This window comes from Micropterus salmoides, unplaced genomic scaffold (assembly GCF_014851395.1).
Source record: "Micropterus salmoides isolate LMB-PRFRI ecotype aquatic unplaced genomic scaffold, ASM1485139v1 Ms_hic_scaffold_9, whole genome shotgun sequence".
In the NCBI taxonomy this organism is placed as follows: Eukaryota; Metazoa; Chordata; class Actinopteri; order Centrarchiformes; family Centrarchidae; genus Micropterus; species Micropterus salmoides.
Window position 1 is genome coordinate 25,367,089 of NW_024044681.1, and position 24,098 is coordinate 25,391,186.

At 41.2% G+C, this 24,098-nt stretch overlaps 1 protein-coding gene across 2 annotated transcripts in view; it reads left to right on the plus strand.

The window, feature by feature from the left end:
- The first annotated feature begins 6,165 nt into the window (after positions 1–6,165).
- LOC119895724 (disks large homolog 4) overlaps positions 6,166–24,098 on the plus strand; it is a 69,034-nt gene continuing 51,101 nt past the window's right edge. The window contains exon 1 of one of the 2 annotated variants that reach the window (XM_038709011.1): positions 6,166–6,260. In XM_038709011.1, coding sequence (XP_038564939.1) covers positions 6,231–6,260 — 30 coding nt within the window. In that variant the 5' untranslated portion in view covers positions 6,166–6,230. Of the gene's footprint in view, positions 6,261–16,738; positions 16,911–24,098 lie in introns of those variants that run through there. The other variant, XM_038709010.1, reaches the window with a different exon arrangement.

Sequence of the window (24,098 nt, forward strand, 5' to 3'; positions counted from 1 at the left end):
CAAATGGAGGCCACCGTAGCTTCTCCTGTGCGCTTGGAAAAGGGTGAGTGAGCGGTTACTGATGGTGCATTCATGTGGTGTTGAAATAATCAGAATCTTTTTTCCTCCTTAAATCTTTATTACAAAAAGAGAAAATAAAGAGAACATGGAGCATAAAGAAGTATACAGAACTTTGATTTGTGCAAAGTAATGTATTACATATACATATTTTGCATACATGCAAATTGTAATATAGTTGTAACAGTTATTTTGCTGTCCACGTACAGTGAACGAGATGTCTGCATGTTGTTTATACGCTCTGATAATGTTAATCCAACACATCTTTGTAGTAGGTTCAATTTTGATTCCACATTCTGACTTAAGATCACATGAGCACACACTGAAGTCATGATGCAGTGGTTCACTTTTACTCTGTGATCATTAGGCTTTAGCTTCTATCGTTATTTTTTTCATGTCAGATTGACAGCCTGAATTTAACCTTCAAATGCACAAGGAAAACCTTTCTGTCTGCTTCCTTCTGAGATCGCTTTTTGGTTTTTCACAGTTATAGACAGTGACATGCTAAGTCCGACAGGTGCGACAGTTTGCCAGTAACTAAAGGGGGCGTGGCTAAGCAAAGGGTCAATTTGAAACCCTCACCACTAGATGCCACTAAAACATACACACTGAATCTTCATAGTTCCCTTGAAATAAAAATCGATGTTTATTTGTTTTAATTGCATATGCCTTGCAATATGTGTCACCAATACACCAGCATCTGGCTCAACAATGATAAAAACGTTTTTTTGTTTTTTTTGTAGGTATTCTTGATGGCATTTTAGGGCGTACTCACACTAGGCCCCATTGCCTTGTACCGTGCCCAAGCACGATGGTCCCCCTCCCCACTCCCCCGCTGGCCTGCGCTCACACTGCGCCTAACTATCTGAGCCGGAGCACGTTTACGTCATCACTCAGTCGGTTAGTGATGACAAGTTCGACTCTTTTGACAGACTCGAATCTCGAATCAAATTCACCTCTTAATCACTCTCTATCATCATTGTATAAACCCCCTTGGGCCCACAACCAAATTCAAACCATGTAAATACCACAGAAATATGTTGTCTACATGCAATCCACTACTCCAGCTAAATCCTTCCATTTTCACAGTCTTTCCCGAGTATACAACCAGACCAGCCATATAAAGGCTTATGTATATAATTACTATCATTATCTCTAAGTGCTCATTCATACAGTAGCCTAACATCTCTATCCATGAGTAAAATACTAATATCAGATTTGTGTATATAGAAGTAATAAGCTTGATACACTATATGAATAAGCACACTCTTATTAAAATTCAACCAATTTAATAATAATCTGGATAAAGCCACCAAGTTCTTAAAAGAACTCCAGCACAGACAGAGGAACAAAGAAATATTAACACAATACATAAATGCAGCAGTTTGGCAGGTCTGGACGCATAATGGGCCACATCAGGTCCTGATTCTGCAGACAGAGAAACAAACATGAGCACATCGCTCTCAAACACGGCCAGGTCGTTTACCAGTCAGGAGCTGTGAAACAACAGCACGGCTCTGTTGATAAATAAAAAGTAAAAGTTACGTTGCGTTCTCTGGCAGACCCGGATCAGCTGTTAGCTGTAACACACCACAGGGCTAACGTTAACGTTGCTATGTGGCTGTGTTTTAATGTTTTAATGACCGGGTTGGTTTGTTTTGGAGAGGAGACGGCCTCAGAGGTAATTCGGCTCCCGGTAGAACCCTGTTAGGGCACTGAAGTGGAGCGGACCCAGAACAACTCTCATCAGCTTTTAGCTGTAAACCCTAGCAGGACTAAAGTTACGGTACGGCTGTGTTAAAACTATAACTTAGCACAACATCACTGCGCTGTAGTAATGTTATGCTTTATAAAATGTAACATATTTAACAAAATAGCTATATAATATCAGTCCAGTGACTGTCACCTGACAGTCGACCTGCCTCTAATTCTCCGGCACTGGCAGTCACTCAGCCTGCCGAATGATCAAAAGACTGAAGAGGACCCATGTGAGCGGTGAACGAGTCGTTCATTCCTGCTCCACAGTAGGAGCTGTCACGTGACAAATAAATGACTCATACCTAGAGACCCACAGTTGCTATGAGTCGTGAACTAATCAGTTCTGTTTCCTGTGCTGCTTGCTTACCACAGCCCTGTAGCCGAGCTGTCACGTGACAAATGAACAACTCAAACAGATCCAGATTTGAGAGTCGTGAACTAATCAATTCTGTTTCCTGTGCTGACGGAGCCCATGTAGCTGCCGTGTGACAAGTGAACGTAAGAGTCCAAGATCCTTCACGCATGCGTGAAAATTAACAAATTACTCACTGAGACTACCCGTTCCTCCCGAGTCATACACACGATAAGGTCTTATGAACGAAACGTTCATTGAACGACACAACACTACAGTCGGTGTTTCCCATACATTGATGTGTTAGAGGCAGCCCGCCACAGTATCAATACCGACATTCAGTGCTACTGGCTACTGCAAACGTCAATCAATATTTCGACAAGTTCCTCCCTAGCTTTGTATTTTAACGGGAAACACGTAAATATAAGCAAATAGCACTCCGGTTTCCATTTCATGGGAACTATAAGGTCCGGTACACATGTCGTTGGACTGGTACTTGCCAACACTCATACATGTTGTTTTGGGGAATGGTCATATATGTCGTTGTACTTTCCAACGGAAATGCATGCCATTTTGGAAAATAGGCATATTTGTCGTCATTTATGTCATTTTTGGACAATTGACAATTGACCTATTTTGAGTTTTAGAAAGATCAACATCTTAATTAACATGCCACAAAAAATCTGTAACATCCTCAGCTGTTGTTTATCCAGGGCAAATTTGCTTGAGCTTTCAGCAAGACAGCACTAAATTGATTACAATACTACTTTCTTGGGTCAATAAAGTGACAGGGGACAAAATCCTTGTTCTGTCCAAAAATACATTCCGAGGTTTATCTGACGCTTTAATGAGGCTTCAGCCGTCTGAAATACACAAATCAATGGAGTATCTTTATTTTTTTAGTACGAAATTCCCTCTTTATTTTACTGTCCCTACACTGCACTCACTCAGCAATAAAACATTATCTGGGGAAAAATATAGTCAATTTTGTACTAAAAAGACTTTAAATGAGGAAGATATCCACTTGACAGCTGAAACCTCATATTAAGCTGAGATACTTTAAATGAATGAGGACTGTGAAGATGTTGTTAGGAAGGGAAAAGCCAGTTAGAACGTGAAGAAAGATTAGAATTAGCAAGACTGTTTCGGGCAGACATTAAAAAATGTGGACCTATCCTTTAATACTAGGTTCATCATAGTAAGTTCAGTAACATTTAAAAAAAATTTGCAAGTATTTGTGGATTCCAGTTTTTCCAATGCAAGGATTTGCCTATGAAATCAATACCCTTAGGACTTGTGATAATAGCCCAGCTTATACTAGATTTTTGAGCACAACACTAATATTGATATTTAGTATTTGATATTATAATATATTGTCTGTTTTTAAACCTATACAACATCCCTTAGATTAGTTTTTTAAGCGGGACATTTTACAGTTCTATATTTTACAGTCTACTTGTCAGTGTATTTCAGTGTACAAACGATGTAATGGTAACACTGTTTCTAAAATAACTCAAACCGTCTTTGGCATTTGGCATTTCTTTTTACTTATTAGCCAACATCTACACTACTTGCAATAAACTGATATCGGATGATTTATCGGTTTAGCTCTACTTGTGATGGGCTTTTGTCCTTATTGGAATGAAGTTAATCATTAGTTGCAGCATTGAATCTTATTCCAAACTAATATTAAAGCAAAAGATGCACTCAAAAAGACATATGTAGTGTTCCTTTGGAGTGTGCTGGCAACACTGCCACTTGAAGGAACATTAAACTACTAGTTCAAGGCTCATGACTGCCACTGTAATAAAATCCATAGCAGTCTATGCTGCAAATTAACAAAGCAATAGCAATTAAATCTAAATATGCCTTGAGATACAACCAACAGACAAAAGTAAAATTTCTTAATTTCTTTTTCTTGCATGGCTTGCTTTTGAAATGCTGTCTTTCCACTTTTAGAAAAAAACATTTGCACATGTTTAAAATGACTTACATTTGTTTATTATATCTATATATATTTGTTTGTTTGAAAGAAGAAAACTTCAACTTCCTGAGAGATAAATATCATCTGCTCCTGTTACTGGATTCGCTGCTATCACATTATTTTATTATTTTCAATCTATAATGAATAGAGTTGTTGGAAGGGGCATCAAGGGCTAGAGGGGGTTATCAAAAGTTATATGACGACAGTGAAATATTTCTTAGACTACCTCTGCTGGATATCTCATTAAGCTGCTGTCTCTCTGCTACCAAGTTAAACTTGTAGTTACAAGTTCAATATGAGTCAAAAGATGCCCGAAAAAATTGAGCAAAAAAACTAGAGTGTAGACTAACAGGTATGTAATTGAGTAGAAGTGGAGTAATTAAGGTAGCCCATCCTTCCATTTAATTACAGAGATTGCCATTGTTGGAAGCATGACTGCGAGTGTATTTATAACAGTGGCCATCTGTGGATGAGAGTGTCTGTGTTTGTTGCATTGCACTGTACATTTTGATCAAAGCCTGTACTCTTCACCCCGGGGGATGAATGTGTGTTCATCATTTAGAATTGCTTTATTGCTGCACCATTGCTCTGGCATTGTGGGGAGCTGGAAAGTGGGGTGAGGGGTGGACTTGTACAATTATAGAACTGATGATGCAAAGACACTGAAGCACACATGCCCCCCCCCCCTTACACACACTGAGTGGTACGGTCCACAGTCTTAAAGGCAGAGTGTACGACTGAGACAAGTGCATTTACATCCATTTTATCTAAACTAAATAGAAATCTCATAATCATTTACTATAAATTGTTTCTGGGAAAAAAAGGGGGGTTGAATCCTGAATCATGTGGATATGTGGTGATAGTTCATGTTCAAATAATAATTGATAATTTCTGGCAATTACTTAAATATGACTGTCCTTCATGGTTCTCTGCCCTATATTACTCAAATGTAAAACAAATGGACACTCATATCCATACACACCTACACTTGCACACTTGAACACACATACATATACACACACACCTACACAGAATTACTTTACCACACGTACACACATCTACTCACAAACACTTGCACACACACAAACATATACACATATACAGATTTTGATGCACAGGTGTGTAAATCCAGTTCCCTGCTCAGTCCTCAGAACCACAACGCTGACCATATGACAACAACAAGTCCCCTTATTGCCATGGCAACAACTGCACCATTGCTAAGGCAACAGCTGCAGAGTGCTACAACAAGCAGAAAAACCATCATGCATTTTCAATCTCATTATTTCATCCAGTTAATGCAAACTCCCGTTTGATTTCTTCGTGTCATTCGGTCTTCTTTAAGTCGCTCTCGCGGTGCTTCGTGGTTTCTTTTCTGTGATGCATATGTAATTCACACTCTCCTCCTCAACACATTTTCTTTCGGTCTAATTCCTTCTGTCTTCACACACATACACACACACGCACTCACCCACTCTCCCTCTCCTTTTCTCTCTCCTTCACTGTCCCCTCCCTCAGTTCTTCTTCTCCATCCTCTGCTGTTTCACTGTCTTATTCTGTTTCTCTTTTTCCCTTTCTTTCCACAGTGTGAACCTCCCTCCCCCCCTTTTTTTAATCCCCGCCACCTCTGCTTTCCATCTCCATCCTCCCCCTTCATCCATCTCTTTTCATATTCACCCCATCTTTTCTCTTTCTTTTCGGCTGTTTCTCTCTCGCCTTGGAGAAGGAAAAAAAAAACGGATGTACTCTCACCTTCCCTTTTCTGCGCTCTTTCTCTCTCCCATACTAAATTCTGAGACCACCCTCTCTCCTCTCCTCTCTCTTTCTTTGCTCAGTCTCTCTATTTCCCTGTGGCCCTCCCCCTCCCTTTTCATGTTTCCCCCTCCCTCCATCCTCTCTTTCCCTCGCTGGTTCAGTTAGTCAAAGAACAGATTCACGGAAGGAGAGAAAAGGGGGGAAAGGCAGGACGAGAGTGAGAGTGCAGGAGTGGGGCAGGCTGGGGAGAGGGGTGTGGGGTCTCAGCCCTCTGTCGTGGGGGGTTGGGGGGGTTGAGATACACCCCAATATTTAGTTCTAAGTACCATGGACTGCCTCTGCATTGTGACTACCAAGGTAAGCCTATCTGCTGTTCCATACTGTAGCTCTGTGTGTGTGAGTGTGTGTGTGTGTGTGTGTGTGTGTGTGAAAGAGTGAAAGGTGCCACAACTGTATCTGGACACAGAGAAGCACTCATCTTTCTGTCATCTCTCAATTATAAAACTATACGTGCATTTCTTCTTCTGTAAGACATACACGTGTTTCTATCTTTGTGATCTTTCTCAAAATTTGTATATTTCAGAAAAACCTCAGGATGAGCTGAGCTACCTGAGTGGTGTGTAGGCAGAATACTCTTTGATATTTCCCCCTCTGGATAACCCTCACCCCCACTCTCCTGCATCTCCTACTCTGTGTCATGCTTTGTGAGGGTATAAACAGGCTGACCTGCGTGGATGTAGTAAAAGCAGGAGCGAACCGACGCTTGGGTTGCTTGTGCGGGTCTTTGTGTCACGCCGAAGCTGCAGAATATGTCAGGGAGAGACCATGGGAGGGCATCCTGCATGCTAATCTCCTCATATTTTCAGCTGCTTTATTGTAACCTCAACCATAGGCATTCGTTACAGAGCTACCCACTGCACACATCTACCTCTCACACACATGAGCGACGAGTTATATCATACACATGTGCCCAGTGTCGGCTCTCAGCATGCTGCTCCACGGAGGCAGTACTAGTCATGAAATTGGCTAATAAAATGAAAAATGAAAGAGCTTTAATGCATCCTGACTTCAGACACACTCTGGGGTCAGATCCTGTTTATTCAGGTGGCTACAATATATTCTGCACCTTCAAAAATACTGGTGGGCATGCTTACTCACACACATATTCAAAAACATGTGAACAATGTACTGTAGCAGTTGCACCTGAATGCAGTTTCTGGCAGGAAGTGACACACACACACACACACACACACACACACAGCACTTCTGAAGTTGTGTGATGGTGGGGATCATTTGAAAATTTAACTAGGACTCAGTGTGTGTAGAGCAGAAATGAGTGCAGCTGGCCTTTCCAGACGAATTACATAAATTTGTGCTTAACAGTGGCACATTACATTCATTTGCTTATCAACCTCTCAGTTTCCTTGGCAACAGAGATTAATGGTCAGTTAAACATAGGTAGGCGCAGTCAGATGAGCAGGGAGACAGGATTTTACACTGTGGAGGTTTACATTAAAGTACATTAAATACATTTTCGGTATAATATAGGTAAAAATAAAAGAATTGATTTTGCATCTTCCTCTAACGAGCTAACTTCCAAGCTGATTAGCGCCTGTTGGTTCCACAAGTCCATCTGTGCTACCTAACACGATGCAGTGTGACAAATTCTTTGTGAGAAAACAAAAATGAAAATGTCAAGGTACCTCTCTGTAAGCCTGGAACATCAGTCCCTCATGCATCTTATTTGCCTTGAGTGTGACTCACTGAGTTAGCTAGGAGGGAAAAAAAGTGAAAGACCACAGTTGGTAACAGTGGATATTTCACTAAACTTGTTCCAGGATCCTGCGTCGCTATCAAAGTGAGAAAAGACTTACTGTAAAGCTGGCAAAGAAAACACGACTACTGCCAAGAGATTGTGAGACAGATGGTCAGTTTATAAAAGGGAAAGTTGGTGCACAAAAGTGCATTTAGGAATGCACTGACTCTTTGATCACCCAATGAGATGTTTGGTTGCATTTTCACTGCTGTGCCCAAATTTAACTTTGAACACACTATGATGAGCATTTCACCAAACACAGCCAGCTGAACCTTTGGTATCCATGAAGTGAAAAAAAAAAAAAATAAATTAGACAAGTGAACTGTAGATTCACTCGTCTTTCCACTGTGCAAATTTTCCTTGATCATGGGTCAGATTTGCCAAAGAAAACTTGGTGTATTCCTTTAAATGTGTTATTAAACTTTAATGGAGGCTGGCTGCATTGCAGGTGAGGAGTGTGGCTTGCCGTCATGTAGCAGATGATGGGTGAGCAGCTCCCTGGGTGAGCTGTTCCCTGACACCCACATACTTTCGTACAGGTTATGTGAACAATGTTGCTTCCCCGTGCAGGTCTGTCCACAAAGTTTTGCTGTGTGGGTGAAGCCACAGTACAAGCCAGTGAGTGACAAATATCTGATAACACTGTCTACAGGACACCACGTCTAACTAAAGCACGAGCAATACTTCACAATATAATACAAGCTTCTTCCAGCCATCCTTAAGACTGAAATGGCATCCCTACAGAGTCACTATGTTGAGTATTTTGGGTGGGAAGTTCACCGAAACCCTGAATTTCCAGTAAGATGTAATAAATGGACCTCTTGTGATAGCAGCAGAGACAGAATTAATGCAATTATGCATGAAAAATTAAAGAGCACTTAAAGCAAGCCCCTTTGTACTAAAGAGGTTAGTGTTATTTAAATAGGAGTTTTTGGTCCTTGAGGTAGTAAGTAAGTATTTGTTTTTCTTTTATGATGCTAGTATTATCTTTACACATCTGTCTATCCCTGACAAGTTCCAACCTTTCGGCTTAGATAAAATTTGAAGTAAGATTGACTTCTATCTCCAAAAACATCCAAAATTCCCCAGAGACGTGATCTGGGACATAATGTTTTGTCTGACGTTGCAATGACTTCAATCCTATGAAAATAATCTTTTACGAGAATTCCTACAAGGTAAATTTTTTTCCTGGGTGCGTGAATTGACTTTCAACAGCTTATGTAATTTTCTGCTCCTTCCTACACTCAAATCTCAAGAAAAATAAATAATAAATTGCAACATATGATAGCAATGCATCACACAGAAGTGTCATTATATAACATTTAGAACTGGAATATTAGGGCATTATCTGCTAGTGGAGACGTCACAGGATTTATATTTGGTTGCAAGCTTGACAATACCTTTGACTCTCCCTCCCTGTATGGCACTGAGTCAGAGAAGGATGGTTTGATGTTTGAGAGGCGAGAACAAAGATGGTGTGCACAGTAAAGGGGATTTAAGCTCTAAAAGCAACTTATCTTATTGCTATTGTGATGTCTGATAGAAGATTAATGCAATAGAGAATCACGCGTGTGTCTCCAGTGTGGAGAGGAGGACATACAGTATATTTCTGCTAACTCTCCTGCTTTGGTTGTCTTACACTCCTTCGATTATCACTCCTCTCCCTGTCGTCACCCTCGTTCCACTTCCCTGCTCTCACATTTCCAATTCCACATTTTTTTTGTCCTCCTTCACCTCTGTAATCCCTCACTCAGTCCTCTCTTCCAGCATCCTCTTTCCTTTATCTCTTTTCCCTCCTTTCTCCCTTCTGCTTACTCTCCTCTTTCTTGCTCTCTACTTGCTAGCTTACCTTCTGCCCCCCCTCTTCAGCACTTTAAAGGCTTCCCTAGTTAGTTCTCCTTCAAATAAATTATACATTTGACAAGATGTAGTCAAAGTCAGCAGCTCTGTGTGCACATTATTGGCTTCATGTATGGCTTCATGCTCCAACATGAATATGTTCTTCCCTGAAATCGGTTTTAGCACTCATATTTGTAACTATTTTGTGCTGCCTGCTTATTATGGTTCAATATATATGAATATTTATGTGTGTGTGCATACAAGGATGGGAAGCTCATGGCTGCTGCATCTTGCTCTCGTCCTAAGAGTCTCCAAAATGGAGTTCAACTAAACCCTCCGCTCACAAATCCTCAGTGTTCATTCAGTTCGTCCACAATTCTGCTCATCTTAACAAGTGTCCATTCACCACACTGTATCATGTTTTTCTGTACAAAACAGTGTGCAGTGGGTTAGGATTAGTGATCTAGTGGAGAGCTAATATGATCTCCACTCAAGGGCACGAGCTTCCATGAGGCCTTTGTATGCAGCCACAGAGACACTGATCCTGCCAAGTTGCTCCCAGGGCACAGTGAGCGAAGAAGCAGGGCTTGCCCTGGTGCAAGTCTGATGCCATGACTGCACAGCGCTGAGGTTCTCTATTGTCCAATAAAAAAAACAAAGCAGAACTGAGGGGATAGCAGAGATGTAATGCTATACTTGTTTTTTTCTCTCCTTCTTAATTTCTCCTTCATCATTTCCGCCCAAATGACAGCTCGCCTTTGCGCTCATTAAGAAATATTGCACATTTCTGTGGTCAGCTACGGTTTTTCGTTTCGTCTTTAAGTACAGATTGCACCACTCACCCACACATTCAACCGCTTTCCCGAAAAGAAAGACACACACCTACATGATCAGACAGAGCTCACACAAACTGCAGTGCATCCTGCTCCAGTACAAGTGGCTTCTGCACTGTGAATTGTATCTGCAGCCTTGCTTGAGTTAAGAAATTGGTGAGAACTCATATCCTAGGAAACTTGTCAGGTTTAATTAAACAGGAGGTAGAGGCTTGCCGGATGGTGCTAATTTTTACTGCAGGTGCTACATTCAAGCAGCTTCAATGGTGAATGGTGTTAAAATAAAACATCAGATAATTTGCAAACAACATAATGTTGCAATAGAACATCGAATGACTGAATGGGTTGTTTCCCCCTACATATATGCTCAGCAATCACTTTGTTTCATCCAAGCCCATCAGCCCCTCTCTATGATGATGTGTTGCCAATGCAGTGCTAACCACTAGTCTCTCAACTATTTTATAATGCCCACCACCCCCACCAGGGTCTGTAGCCAGCAAGGAGGCTGTTAAGAGCTTCTCTTTGTCAAATGCACACAACACAATCTGTGCTTCACTCATTTCTCGGTGTCTTTTGCTTCCCTCGGCTCTACAGGCTCATCCAGAGCGGATGAGCTATGCTTATCATTTCTTTTGAATCTCACCTTGAATGTTTAGTCATTATTAATACATATTTCAGAATGCCACAATGTGAAGAAGCCATAGGCTCAGGCAGTATCTTTACTGCTTTTGAGTGTTTTATGTATCTTTCTAGCCATGGAATGAAAAGGCTAATTTCTTCTTCATTGAGCCTTATTGACCCTTTTGTATAATTAGGTTTAAAAAGCTTATCGTTGGTGACAGTGATTGATCATCATTTTGTTGATGTAACATGATATATATACATTGTAAAGAGCTTATAACCTCTATTGCCTGTATTTAAAAAAAACAGCCTACATGCTGTCGACCAGCAGACCCTGCTTACAGGCTGTGCTGCTTAATTTCAGTGTTTTGGCTGTCAGCATCGCTGTCCGTCCTAAAATTGTCCATATGACAGGTGACAGATTAGATCCATCATGGGTTGTTTGGGCTAGAGACTTTGTCGTCTCACATTGAGTGAGAAGGCTAATGGCGAAACACGAGCCTGCTATGATGGACCAGGAGGAGGACTGTGGCTGACGGCTGTGCTACTCTGTTCTAATACTATATTAGTATGCACTGACTAGACAAGAAACACAACAAATTGTCATGGTAATTCAGTAAATAGGACAGAGAAAAAACTAAATTGATAGTGTTGATGATGTATATATAAAGATGTGAGTAGATTCAATAGAAGAGGTCCTGTGGGTATCATTGTGTAGAGAATCAAGGTGAAGGGGGGTCAACCTTTCATGAGGACCTCTGTAATGCATACATTAACTCCACACTACAGGTGTTTAAGTCAAAAGAGTCAACTAACTAGCACATGTTATGTAATTACACTGGGTTTGTCAACATGTAGGGCTTGTGTATGTGTGAGGTGGATGTGCGGAAGTGCAGAAAAGAGGAAGGTAGAATAAAAATGACAACCAAACAAGAATGACAAGGATAGTAGTGGTGATATCATCAATATGAATAGCACATATACTAGCCTTGCAAATGGGATCAAATTTACTTACAGTGCTGTGATCATATTTTTCAATATAGCACACAATGACACCTGGTGGCACGTTGGTAAACTACAGCAAAGGAGTCCATGACAATCTGGCTCAGGGATATTGTCAAATTTGAGCTGCTTCTTGGTGTCCATACAGGCATCTGGATGCTCAGATGCTACATTATGCAACATTACCCTTAACCTTAGCGTTACATACGTGGGTCAGCGTTCACTGAGGTCGAGGCCTTGTTTTTTCCTCATAATTAATAGGAAATACCTTGAACCTGTAAGACCCTTGTCACAGACCATTGTAATGTTCTCATCTGAAATTCTGGTCATGGATTCTGAGGTTTTTAACCTCTTGTTTGGCAAAAGCAGAAGACTGCTCAGAGTAAGAGTCATATTTGAATTATGTGCTTTCTAACTGTAATGACACACCTGAACATTTTAACGAAAAACTGACATGGCCGCATGACAGCGTGGGAAACACACACACACATACACAACACAGTAATGTACAAGCACATATATCTTTTTGTGTGATTTGTTTGTCTCGGGCTTCGCATCTTCATGTTCCTCTTATAGGTGATGTCAGTTGCCTAGCAACCAAGCAATCAGGGCCCGATTGTTGCCATGACAACATGGCAGGGGTATCATCATGGAGAGAATAGAGATGAAAGGAGAAAGGGAGAGAGAGAGAGGAGAGGAGAAGAGACATAGGGAGGGAGAGAGGAGAGGAGAAGAGACATAGGAAGGGAGAGAGGAGAGGAGAAGATACATAGGGAGGGAGAGAGGAGAGGAGAAGAGACATAGGAAGGGAGAGAGGAGAGGAGAAGAGACAGGGAGGGAAAGAGGAGAGGAGAAGAGACATGGGAAGGGAGAGAGGAGAGAAGAGACATAGGAAGGGAGAGAGGAGAGGAGAAGAGACAGGGAGGGAAAGAGGAGAGGAGAAGAGCCATAGGAAGGGAGAGAGGAGAGGAGAAGAGACATAGGGAGGGAGAGAGGAGAGGAGAAGAGACACAGGAAGGGAGAGAGGAGAGGAGAAGAGACATAGGAAGGGAGAGAGGAGAGGAGAAGAGACATAGGGAGGGAGAGAGGAGAGGAGAAGAGACACAGGAAGGGAGAGAGGAGAGGAGAAGAGACAGGGAGGGAAAGAGGAGAGGAGAAGAGACATAGGAAGGGAGAGAGGAGAGGAGAAGAGACATAGGAAGGGAGAGAGGAGAGGAGAAAAGACATAGGGAAGGAGAGAGGAGAGGAGAAGAGACAGGGAGGGGGAGAGGAGAGGAGAAGAGACAGGGAGGGGGAGAGGAGAGGAGAAGAGACAGGGAGGGGAAGAGGAGAGGAGAAGAGACAGGGAGGGGAAGAGGAGAGGAGAAGAGACATAGGGAGGGAGAGAGGAGAGGAAAAGAGAGAGAGAGAGCCCTGCCTTTGAAGGGTGTTGATAATGTGAAGCCCACAGTGTGCAGGTAGGAGGATGACCTCTGTGTAGGCGGCAGCAGAGAATGCTCATGAATGCGGAGAATAGAAAATTAATGTTGGGTCTTATGCGGCTGGATCCGCGGGTTACGCAGCGTTTGACACTGTTCTAACAGTACAGGCTTCATTCCAGATGGAAATGTCACGACGTGCTCCAGTTGTCTTTAGTCACAGACAGTGAAGCTGATGCAGAAACCACAGCTCAGTGTGTCGCTGAGGTCCAGAGGACTTTAGGCCTAACCTCCGCAGGTGTCATAACCCATCCATCACCCGATAGCAGTCCACTGTAAAACAGCCCAATGGGGTCATGGTGCATTTACTCTGTTTATTCCCTCGCTCAACTGTGCTTCTCCTTTAATACAGCCATGTAGCAGAAAGAAACAGGGCCCAAGAAGGAAGGAGAAGGAACTACACGCAAATACACCCATCATGATGCCATTTAAGCTACTTTACTATATGGATCAGAGTGAATGCAGAATTATATTTATAATATGTGTGTGTTAAAATACTGACAATCAGGGGTGTTGGACTGGGGGGTCCTCATGCATGGAGGGGCCCATCGAGAATGCCTATATTCAGGGTCCAGAATTTTATTGCCCCTGCTGACAATATTGATTAAATTAGCTGTGTGACCAAATTACATGTTAATATTGTATGGATGGATCAAGTGTCTCTAAGCTAGCAATTCTAGTGAAAGAGGACAACTCTAACAACAAGTGTCCTTCAAGAGAAGCTTTGATTTCTGGATCATTATAGAAGGTTTACTACAATCCGGCCCAACTAGTACTAGTAGCACTGAGCACTGAAGTTTGTGTGGCCTGTAGGCTGCTATCACTGATTTTAGCATCATATATCTTGTAAAACAACACATTCTGAGTTTTTGTGGAGTGATGTAGTGCACTTGTCCCAAAAATCCCTATTTTTACATTTGATAAAACCTGATTTTGCTGAATACCGAACAAGTACGTTCAAATTTTTTTCCATTTATTTTGCTTTTTTACCATTGCATAATTTAAATAGTGATTTTTAATAATTACAATTTTTTTAATCAGTGTTTCCCACAGGATTTGTAGTGAGTATGGTGGGTGGGTCCGAGGCCAGAGAGGATCAGGTAAAGTAAATTACATGTGTTCAATTTACTTTTAATTTAGTTGCGGCTAGCTTAATCGCCTTCTCACAAATGAGTGACAGAAACACTCAAAGCAGTTCAGACCATTTGTTGCCTTTTCTAATTTATGTGTCTTTCTCAGACACTTTAAAATGCTTCCACACTGCTGACACGTCACCGTAAATGTTTGGTAAAATTTCTTCGGCCTTTTGACTTATTAGGCCGAACACTGAAAGTGCTTTTGTTGCTATTTCTGGCCGATTAATTTCGGTGGCCGAATATTCGTTGCATCCCTAGTTTTGAAATAGCTAATAAGTTTTGGAATCCGTGCAATAGATGGCTGCGGTGCCTGTCCATAAAAAGTGGTTATTTTGCCACAGATGGGCTCAGACTATTACATGAGGTGTCTGACAACATCATGGTAAGGATTCCTACGAGTGACCCCCGCTGACGCCATTTGTTTTTAGCAGGAAACAGAAGTCTCGCTCAAGGACAATTCTCATTCTGAAGTGTGAGAGTTGTTGCAGGAAGACGTCGGCAGAAATGAAGGAGTAGAGTTTGTTGTGTACATGGAGGAACTGCTAGCTAGACTTTATTTCCTTAAAGTTACTCCAACAAACTCCTCTTTCCAACTCTGACTCCTTTCCACCGTCATCTTCCTGCTAAAAACAATCTTTCTCCTTGAGTGAGACTTCAGTGCAATTATTACCATAGCTTTGTAAGAATTACTTATTTCACACAAGCTACCTTATCGAATGCTTGTCGAATCAACATAGAAAATAAATCATAGTTATATCATCAGTTCTTGAATGACAAATGTTTAGTGTAAACACATATAGATACACTTTCTTTTCACAATAATAATTAGCCTTTCATGTGATATCATTGACATGCTAAATATGAAATCTTACATCCTAACACAACTGCCTTAAATAGTGTTTTGGGTATCATCATGTAGAGATGCCTGACGTTTTTGCAGAAATAAATCATCATTTATTGCCCATTTCAACATGGTGAATAGCTATTGTAACACCTTTTGCTTTTATCTTTTTGTTGAAGACTGTGTTAAGCTGATGTGTAAGTGTAAAGGGGAGAAAGTACAGCAGTCGATGTTAGGATACCATTTGCACCAAAGTCCAAGAACTAAACAATTTACACACAAGGTAACAACTTGAAGCTAAAGTTTTTATTTGAGCTGGCTAGAAGAAACACTCTTCTGACAGGTGGATATCAACAGGGACAGATCAAAATTACAACTAGAGCTGCAACAAATGATTCCTGATTTTTAATATGTAATAAACGTTTAATCAATAGAATATCACAAAATGGTGAAAAAGTTCCCAGAGCCCATGGTATTGTCAAATCACCTGTTTTGTCCAACCAAGGTTTTCAAATTTAAACTGACAAAAGAAGCAAAGCCTCATTTGTGAAGCTGGAACCAGCAAATGATTGGCATTGTTTTTCTTAATAGATGACAAGCAATCAACTAAAACGATCAATAGATAATTTCAGTGTTTCATGAGAAGTTTCTGGAATATGCAAATCCACAGGGTCATTATGGAGCACCCTTGATAAGCTGATATTTTATATCCACAGGCTTCCAGAGTGACCAATTTGTAGGACAATGTCAAGACAAACATGATGGCAAATTATGTGAATTTGCGCCTCAGAAATGAACATATAGGCTATAGTTAAAACACTAGCTGCAAAGGGATAAATATGTAATTATATAATGATTGCATAACAGAGATATCTGTGTCAAAATGTTCCTCATTTTAAATCATCATCATAATATTTTCCCTTTATGTGATGCTTCCTAATGTATACGCGTGTGGCTGTGTATCAAAGAGGGAGAGAGAGCAAAGAGCAGCGTAGATGGAAGCATACTGTTTATTTCATAAAAAAGGGAAGAAAAATAAAATAATATACAAGGTTTACTGTCTGTCTCTACATCTCCTTCTCTCCCCTCCCTCACTCACCAGCAGTGACAAACATATTTTATGAGTCACGGCTGGAGCAGGCTGCCAGTCCTCTCTATTCAGACCCTTGCCTTTAACATCAAGATATATCCAACACCAACAACTCTGGCTTCCAGGAAAACTCTCTCTCCTTTTCTGCTACGACGCCCCCCCCTTCCCCTTCCCTCTCTCCCCCTCCCTCTTTTTTATTTCCCCTTCCCCTTCCCCAGCCACCCATCTCTCTCTCTCTCTCTTTCTCCCCATCCCTCTCCTCCTCTACTGCGGGTGTCTGGGAGGCTGTTTTTCCTCTGTCTCTCGCTCATGAAGGGCCGCACTAAGCTCCCTTCCCTCTGCCCGTGTGTGGTAGGTAAATTCACCTCTCTGTTCATGTCGTTCTTCTCCTTCCATCTCTCTGTTGCTGCCTCTGTTTTGCATGTTAGCTTAAAGTCTGCTAGTCGTTCTGGCAGGTTTAGGGGAGGTCTGCATCTACATCTGTTCATATCACATCGAACATGCTTGCAATCTCCTCGACTGTCACACATTAATCAGAAATGTGTGTATGAGGAATTTTTTGCTCTCTTTATACGTATGATCTGAGTAGGTTTATTCATTCATTTTGGGTATTACGTATGAGCATGGCCTGGCACATGTGGGTGTGTATGTGCCAGTGAGCATGTTAAGACACGCAGAAGGAGTAAAACTCTAGCAGACTTGTTGATTTAAAGCCCTATAGATTTGTATATGCAACGGTTTTATTCTGTCTTTTGATAGGTTTTGTCAATATATTGATAATAATTCATATTTTTATGCACCTTTCTCCTTGCGAGGACGCTGGGACACAAGCCCAGTTCTCTTCTTCTTTTCTCTTAGAGAAAAACAGCAGTCGTCACTTTGAAAGAGATCATTTAATTTTTAGGGTTAAAAGCAACCCTGATCAACATCAGGGTTAGGGACAGACAGTAGGGTAAGAAGGGATGAGTAGACATGATGAGCGTGTACTGGACTGGTTGAGTCTTATGGCACCAAGATGCCACTTAATGCAGTTCCACAGCCAGAAACCACTATGTTTATGTGTGTATGTGTGTGTGTACACTGGTTTGCACTATATTGTCTGGCTCTGAATGAGAATCATTCGTTTTGGAATATACAACACGGTTTTGCCTCATCAGATGCCGTTCTAATTTTAGTGGTCTGGTTGCAATGTTGATTCTAGTCATGACATTTGCATTTAGGGTCTATTGTTGTCTCTCAACATGAAGACTAAAAATGTGTCAGTAAAGTAAGTAGGTGCCAGTAAAGAAGGCCAACATAAGGCTGAACAAACACAATAAATCATTGTTGTAGCCAAAACATTTTGTATGTCAAAAGTGCCCAGTGATTCAGTGTTACTCAACAAAACTCATTTTGTGTATCCATGAGGCAGTGTTTCCCACAGGATTTTAAGACTATGGTCGGTGGACCTCGGACCCTCTAGGGGGGAAGTCCGGGGGCATGAACATTTTGTACATTTTAAAGTGAAATGCATTAATTTGGTGCAAAATTAAGAGGCTATCTATGAAGAACTTTGTACACTTGTAAATAATGTTGTGCTCTAGTAAACTATTTGATCATAAACCAATTGTATAGCTATAACGATGAAACAGCAACAAAACTCAACAAATGTATTTAGTGTTTTTCCAGCAACCCTAAAAAATCAGAACATAGAATGAGTAATTTCCCTAACAGTTTATTGTTGTGGTGGTTTTTACTTTTAATGGATATATGTAATATGTTTTATACTTTCTGCGAATATAATCCAATTAATCTTTCCATACTGGATAGACACCCTATTTTGAAAGCCGGACGTCACATGTGTGTCCTCGCGCTAAATTCATCAAGCCCGACCCAATTTGATAAATAATGTTGTATGTGGTTTTCATATTGCGTAACATGAGGTAGGACTCTCATACTGTAACACTTGTCTTTGTAAAGAGAGAAAATGACAGGATAAAGTCACCAACCTGCCTGTCAGCTCGCACTGGGCCGTTTCACTGGATTTACCATAAAGGCTTGAATATGTGAGCACTCCAAATTTAAGTGCGGCTAGCTTAATCGCCTTGTGACAGAAACAGACCGTTAACGTTACTGTATTTACCTCAAAAGAAAAGTGGCTGTCTCGAGTCGGATGCCAAAGTGTGTGAGGTTGTGAGGTTGCCAGCTTACAGCAGCGCGGAGCAGCACCCACAAAAAACAACGTTAGAGGTCTGAAATGTTATTATGAGATGTGTAACAATATTTTCGGTTAATTTTGAAACTATGGCGGAGCAAATTAAACTGTGGTGGGCCGCCATGGTCTCGTTAATTAATAGGAAACACTGCATGAGGTGTAAGAAAAGCATTTCCTTTCTCATAAAACATTTTAAATCTGACTTTAGACAGTAGGAGTAGTTTAAATCCATTGTCTACATCCAAGTTTATTAGCTTGCAGTCTACTTCTTTCCAGTCTTTTTTGGAGCATTGCAACACCACCACCTGTTGATCAGTAAAATAGTGTGACACCATTTGTAGGGCTGTGTATCACGTGACCTGCGCGTGTGTGCATGTCCAACAAAAGATGGAACCACTCATAGAAACAGCTCCACAGCATCTAAAACTCCACAGAGAACCTTTAATAAGAGCCTGTATTGCACTAATGACTTCAGCAACTGCGAACAACCTGCTACATAGGGGAAGACCAGTACAGTGGATGAAACCCTTTACAGCTTTCCAACAGATCAAGAACAAACTCTGGGATCGAGGCACAAGTGTGTCAGGTACAACAATCAAAACAAGACTACACCAGTACCACCCCACCTCAGCAGGTTCACTAGAGGATGCTAACCTCAGAAGGTTACAGTTTGCATGAAGGACTCCAGGAAACCATGAGAGTTCTGGATCAAAGTGTCATGGTCAGATGAGGCAGCGATCAACCTGAGCCAGAGTGATGGAAAGATGAAAGAGTGAAAAAAATAGAAACGGCTCATAACCTGAGGCATACAACCTCATTTGTCAAACAGAGGGGAGGTAATGTCATGGCTTGGGTGTGTATGGCTTCACACTTGAGCTCATTGATAATTCCCACGTTGACAGCAGCAGCAGGATGAATGTGGAAATATCCAAATCAGAAATCATAGACCACTGCTTTATCAGCAGGACAGTGGTCCTTAACATTCGGCCAGAGCAGAAGAGGACAGTAACGTTCTTACCTGACAAGTGTTTAATTTGTGGAGGACCAAACTGAAGGCAAAAAAAACAATACAAGCGGGAAGTGAAGATGGCTGCAATCCAGGACTGTCAGAACATCGCCAGGGAAGATATCAAGTGTCTGTTGAGGTCTATGGGACATACCAGTCATTGACTGTAAAGGAAATTCAATCACATATGATGAGTTTAGTTAAATTTGTTTGATATGGATGTAAACCCCGTGATTTTACTTCCCTGAGAGAGATCACCTTAACCTCATACTGATTTCAAATCCAATGTGCTCACACACACACACACACACACACACACACACACACACACACACACACACACACACACACACACACACACAAATGTGTCAATGTCCTATCAATACAACTACTAAGGCAACATGATCCCTTGATATTCTCGCTTGACTAGTCAGAATCAGAATGTGAAATATTCAAGTCAAGTAAATTTGTATTTGTATAGCCCAGTATCACAAATCATAAATGTACCTCAATTGGGCTATTAGTTTCTTATCATGACTACATGTCAACACTACAACAAATTGTTTCTTTCTTTTTGTCAGTAATGGTGTCCCAACACTGTAATATAGAACATATCATTTGTGCTGCACCCACTGACTTCTGTTTGTCCTTTCTCTTATGAGAAGCTGCTTGATGTTTTAACATCTTGCTGTTTTATAACTTTGCAATGAGTTTGATGGGCCATGTGACTGGCTATCACCAATTAGTTAAAGGGGATGGTGATGGGAGGGCAAAGTCTAAAGTATACGATCAGCCAATAGCATGGATTGTGTGTATCGTCATGAATCAGGCTTCTGCGGAGGTAATTTTGCACATTTGCAGAAAACTTAAAAACAGACTTGACCAACTGATCATGAGAGTCAGATTTAAATGCAGATAATTTCACTTATTACCAGTTCAAGAAGAAGCAATGCATTTTATTGTGCAGTTCTCATCCTCGTTTCTGTAATTGTGTTAACAGCCTATATTCAACCGAACATTGCTTACTACTTAGCACACTGGGTAATTATAATTATTACGTTAATTAATATGTGCTCTTAAGTTACTGCTAGCCAGGCAGTTTACTGCTATTACTTGAATAACATTTTCCGTCTGCCAGCTTTGCTAGCAATGTTTAGCAGACATAATAGAAAAAGATATTTAATATTGTTGTCCATATAAAAACAGTGTTGCATTACAGAAGCATTTACTCAGTTGACTACTACATAAATACTGCTAATTCTGTCAGCTTTACCTGTTGGCACCGGTGGCTCTGTTTTTATCATCCTGGCTAGAAGTGATGCCGTTGCTGACCAGACGGATACCCTGCTGTGCTTGCTACATGCCGAGCCAAACCGTGGTGGTCTGAGTCTCTTTGTTGCATATTATCAGAGATGGCTCCAAAAAAAGTCTACTTTTACTCTGTTAAAAGAGTGAGGCAACTGCTTACCTTGAGAAAGCCCACGCAGCGAGGTGCAGACCAGTTTCAGCTTGCAAGCCCATTGTAATTAAAATACGTCACACAATTCTTCCCCAGCACACAATGCTTTGTTCACCAAATCCTTTTTGGCTGCCTTGACTCCATCAGTGCAGCAATTCATAATGACAACTGCACATTTATATTACAAAGTTGTTTGGCAGTCAACACCAGAGCAACAGGAGCAGTCAAATTTAATGCCATATTTCTGGAAAGAAACAACATGCACAAAAGTAAACAAAGTAGCTCTTATTGACTTAGACCATCTATAGAGTTAAGTGTTGCAGATGTGTGGCACCTCTGTGACAACCAGTTCAGGATTTTTGAAATGGGGCTGTGAGTTTAAATACAACACTATGCAACTGGATATTGGACTTCCTCACAAACAGACCCCAGATAGTTTGGATTACCGGCCACACCTCCTCCACTCTAGTGCTCAACGCCACAGCCCCCAGGGCCGTGTGCTCAGCCACATCCTGTTCACGCTGTACGAATACATCCCCCAACATGGAGAGAACTCTGTTGTGAAGTTTGCGGACGACACCACCATCATTAGCCGTATTTCAAACAACGATGAGACTTTGATAATCTTGAAGAGTGGTGCACAGAGAAAAAACTACTGCTCAGTGTTAGTACAACCAAGGATGGCTGTATTTCTTAAAAAGGCTAAACTTCCGTACCAAATTCTTGTTAACTTTTACAGAGGAGCAATTGAAAGCATCCTGACTGACACCACCAACTGGCATGGGATGTGCAAGAACCAGCAGTGTTTCCCACAGAATGACAGTGTATCTGTGGTGCAGGGGGGAGAGGAGGGGGGATGAGCAGTTGATCTTGACTAGCAGTAATGTACAGCATGCTAACCTAGACGGCCCAGCTGTAGTCTAACGTTAACATAGTTATAGCTAGGCTCCTTGCTTGCTAATAACTTATTTATTTATCTATTAACTTATTTGAAGGTGGGTCTCCGAGACTGACAGTGCTGTGTTCAGAACATAGAGTTAGAGTTAACTTAAATGCATTAGTCTTGGACAAATATGTACATTAGTGTTCACGATACTATTCAACTCCGGATTGATTCAGCGCATGAGTTCTGCACCGCTGGCTCACCGCGCTGTATGAACGGTATGGAGCCAGAAAGGGGGGTCCAATTTGAACCGCCTCTGAGCCTGGAACGCTGGTAGTAACAGAGTCGGTACAATGTATTTGTGAAAGGCCACAGCCGGCATGTTGTATTACAGGTAATGGTGTTTTTCTACGCCACTGGTTCCAAAAAGAGGGATCGCTATGTGAAAGCACACATGATTGAAGAATTGTGCCGCATACGTTGGTTTAGTATGAATGAGCATATGCGGCATATTTGCGGATATTCATTCCGCTTATATTGCTTCTCTCTATGAAAGCGGCTCTTGTGTTCTGAGAAAGAGAGGACACAAGAGGGGGACTGGGAAATATATGAAATACGACTTTACCCATTTTAAATAGTAAAAAGAAACCGACAATCAATATGTAGTGGTCAGCATTGATATTGTGGCAGGTGATTAAAACTGCTCAGAAGATCATTGGTCCCATCTCCTGAGCATTAGTGATATCGGTCAGGTGAGGTGCCTGCCTAAGGATACTAAAAGACAGCACCCACCCCAACCACAGCCTGTTCACCCTGCTACTGTCTGGCAAGAGATACAGAAGTGTCTGCTGCCACCACACTTCAGAGACTCTTACATCCATCCTGAGCACTGCACCATGCAAAATAGTTTACTTCTGTAAATTATTTTTATAATTTTTGTTTGCTTTGTGAGTAGCATAAAGGGAACTACAAATTTTATCTCATTATACAACCATGTTGTAAAATGTCAAATAAAGGTAAAACACATTGCGTACACCTGATTCTTTTCACATAGAGTACAATTTGATTTTTTTCACTGGGCATTCTTTTAGGTGGCTTAAATACTTTTGGCTGCTAGCCCTGTCCACAGCAGTACATTTCTTGGCTTCCGGGTCGGTACAACTCTCTGCTTCTCCAAACTGGGGGTACCCTGACCGCCATCTACTGCAGGTAATACACTGACTATAGACTATAAGCACCTCATACAGCCTGACTTCAAAAAACCCAAACTATCCCATTAAACTAACAACCAAAGTGCAGTCTGACCACCATCTACTACTACTGCAGTCAAGGGTAGAAGTGAACGTTTCTGCTACAGCTGCTACAGAAAAAATGGCAAAGCTTGTCAGTGCTAAAGGAAAGACTAGGCTACATGGAAAATGTGTTCCTTTAAAAGACATTTGGCTAGTGCTAGGATGTTAGCTCACAAAAAGACATCTGCAGTGTGTATCTGGATTTGGCTAAGGTACATGGTGGCAGTTATTAGATTTGGCAAAATAAAGCAGCATAAGGTTTTTACAACCACACATAACACATCTACTAAATACAGTAGTGCTATGATCAAAATGATGAAATGTAGCCTAAATTAAAGAAGCAAAAGTAAAAAAACAAAAAAAACGAACAGTAGGCATATAGCATTTCAAATTACCCATTACATCACAAATCTAAACTCTATTTGTATGAAATTGAATTTGAATGAATTTGATTTGAAGTTCAATAAAATTGCTTTGATATTGGCATACAGCATACAGTCAGCCCTTGTGGTAGCATCTTCTGAGGTTAGAAAAGATGTAGAGGCACATGGTGGCAGCTATAGCTGAGAGAAAGCTTTCTAGCTGGTGGGTGGTTCTGGTTTACAATAGACAGATTTTGGTACATGTTGGAGATGGAGTAGACAGTCCATAGTGGTCCTTCTTCCACATTTTTTCACATTATACATGTATAAGTCTCAGATGGAG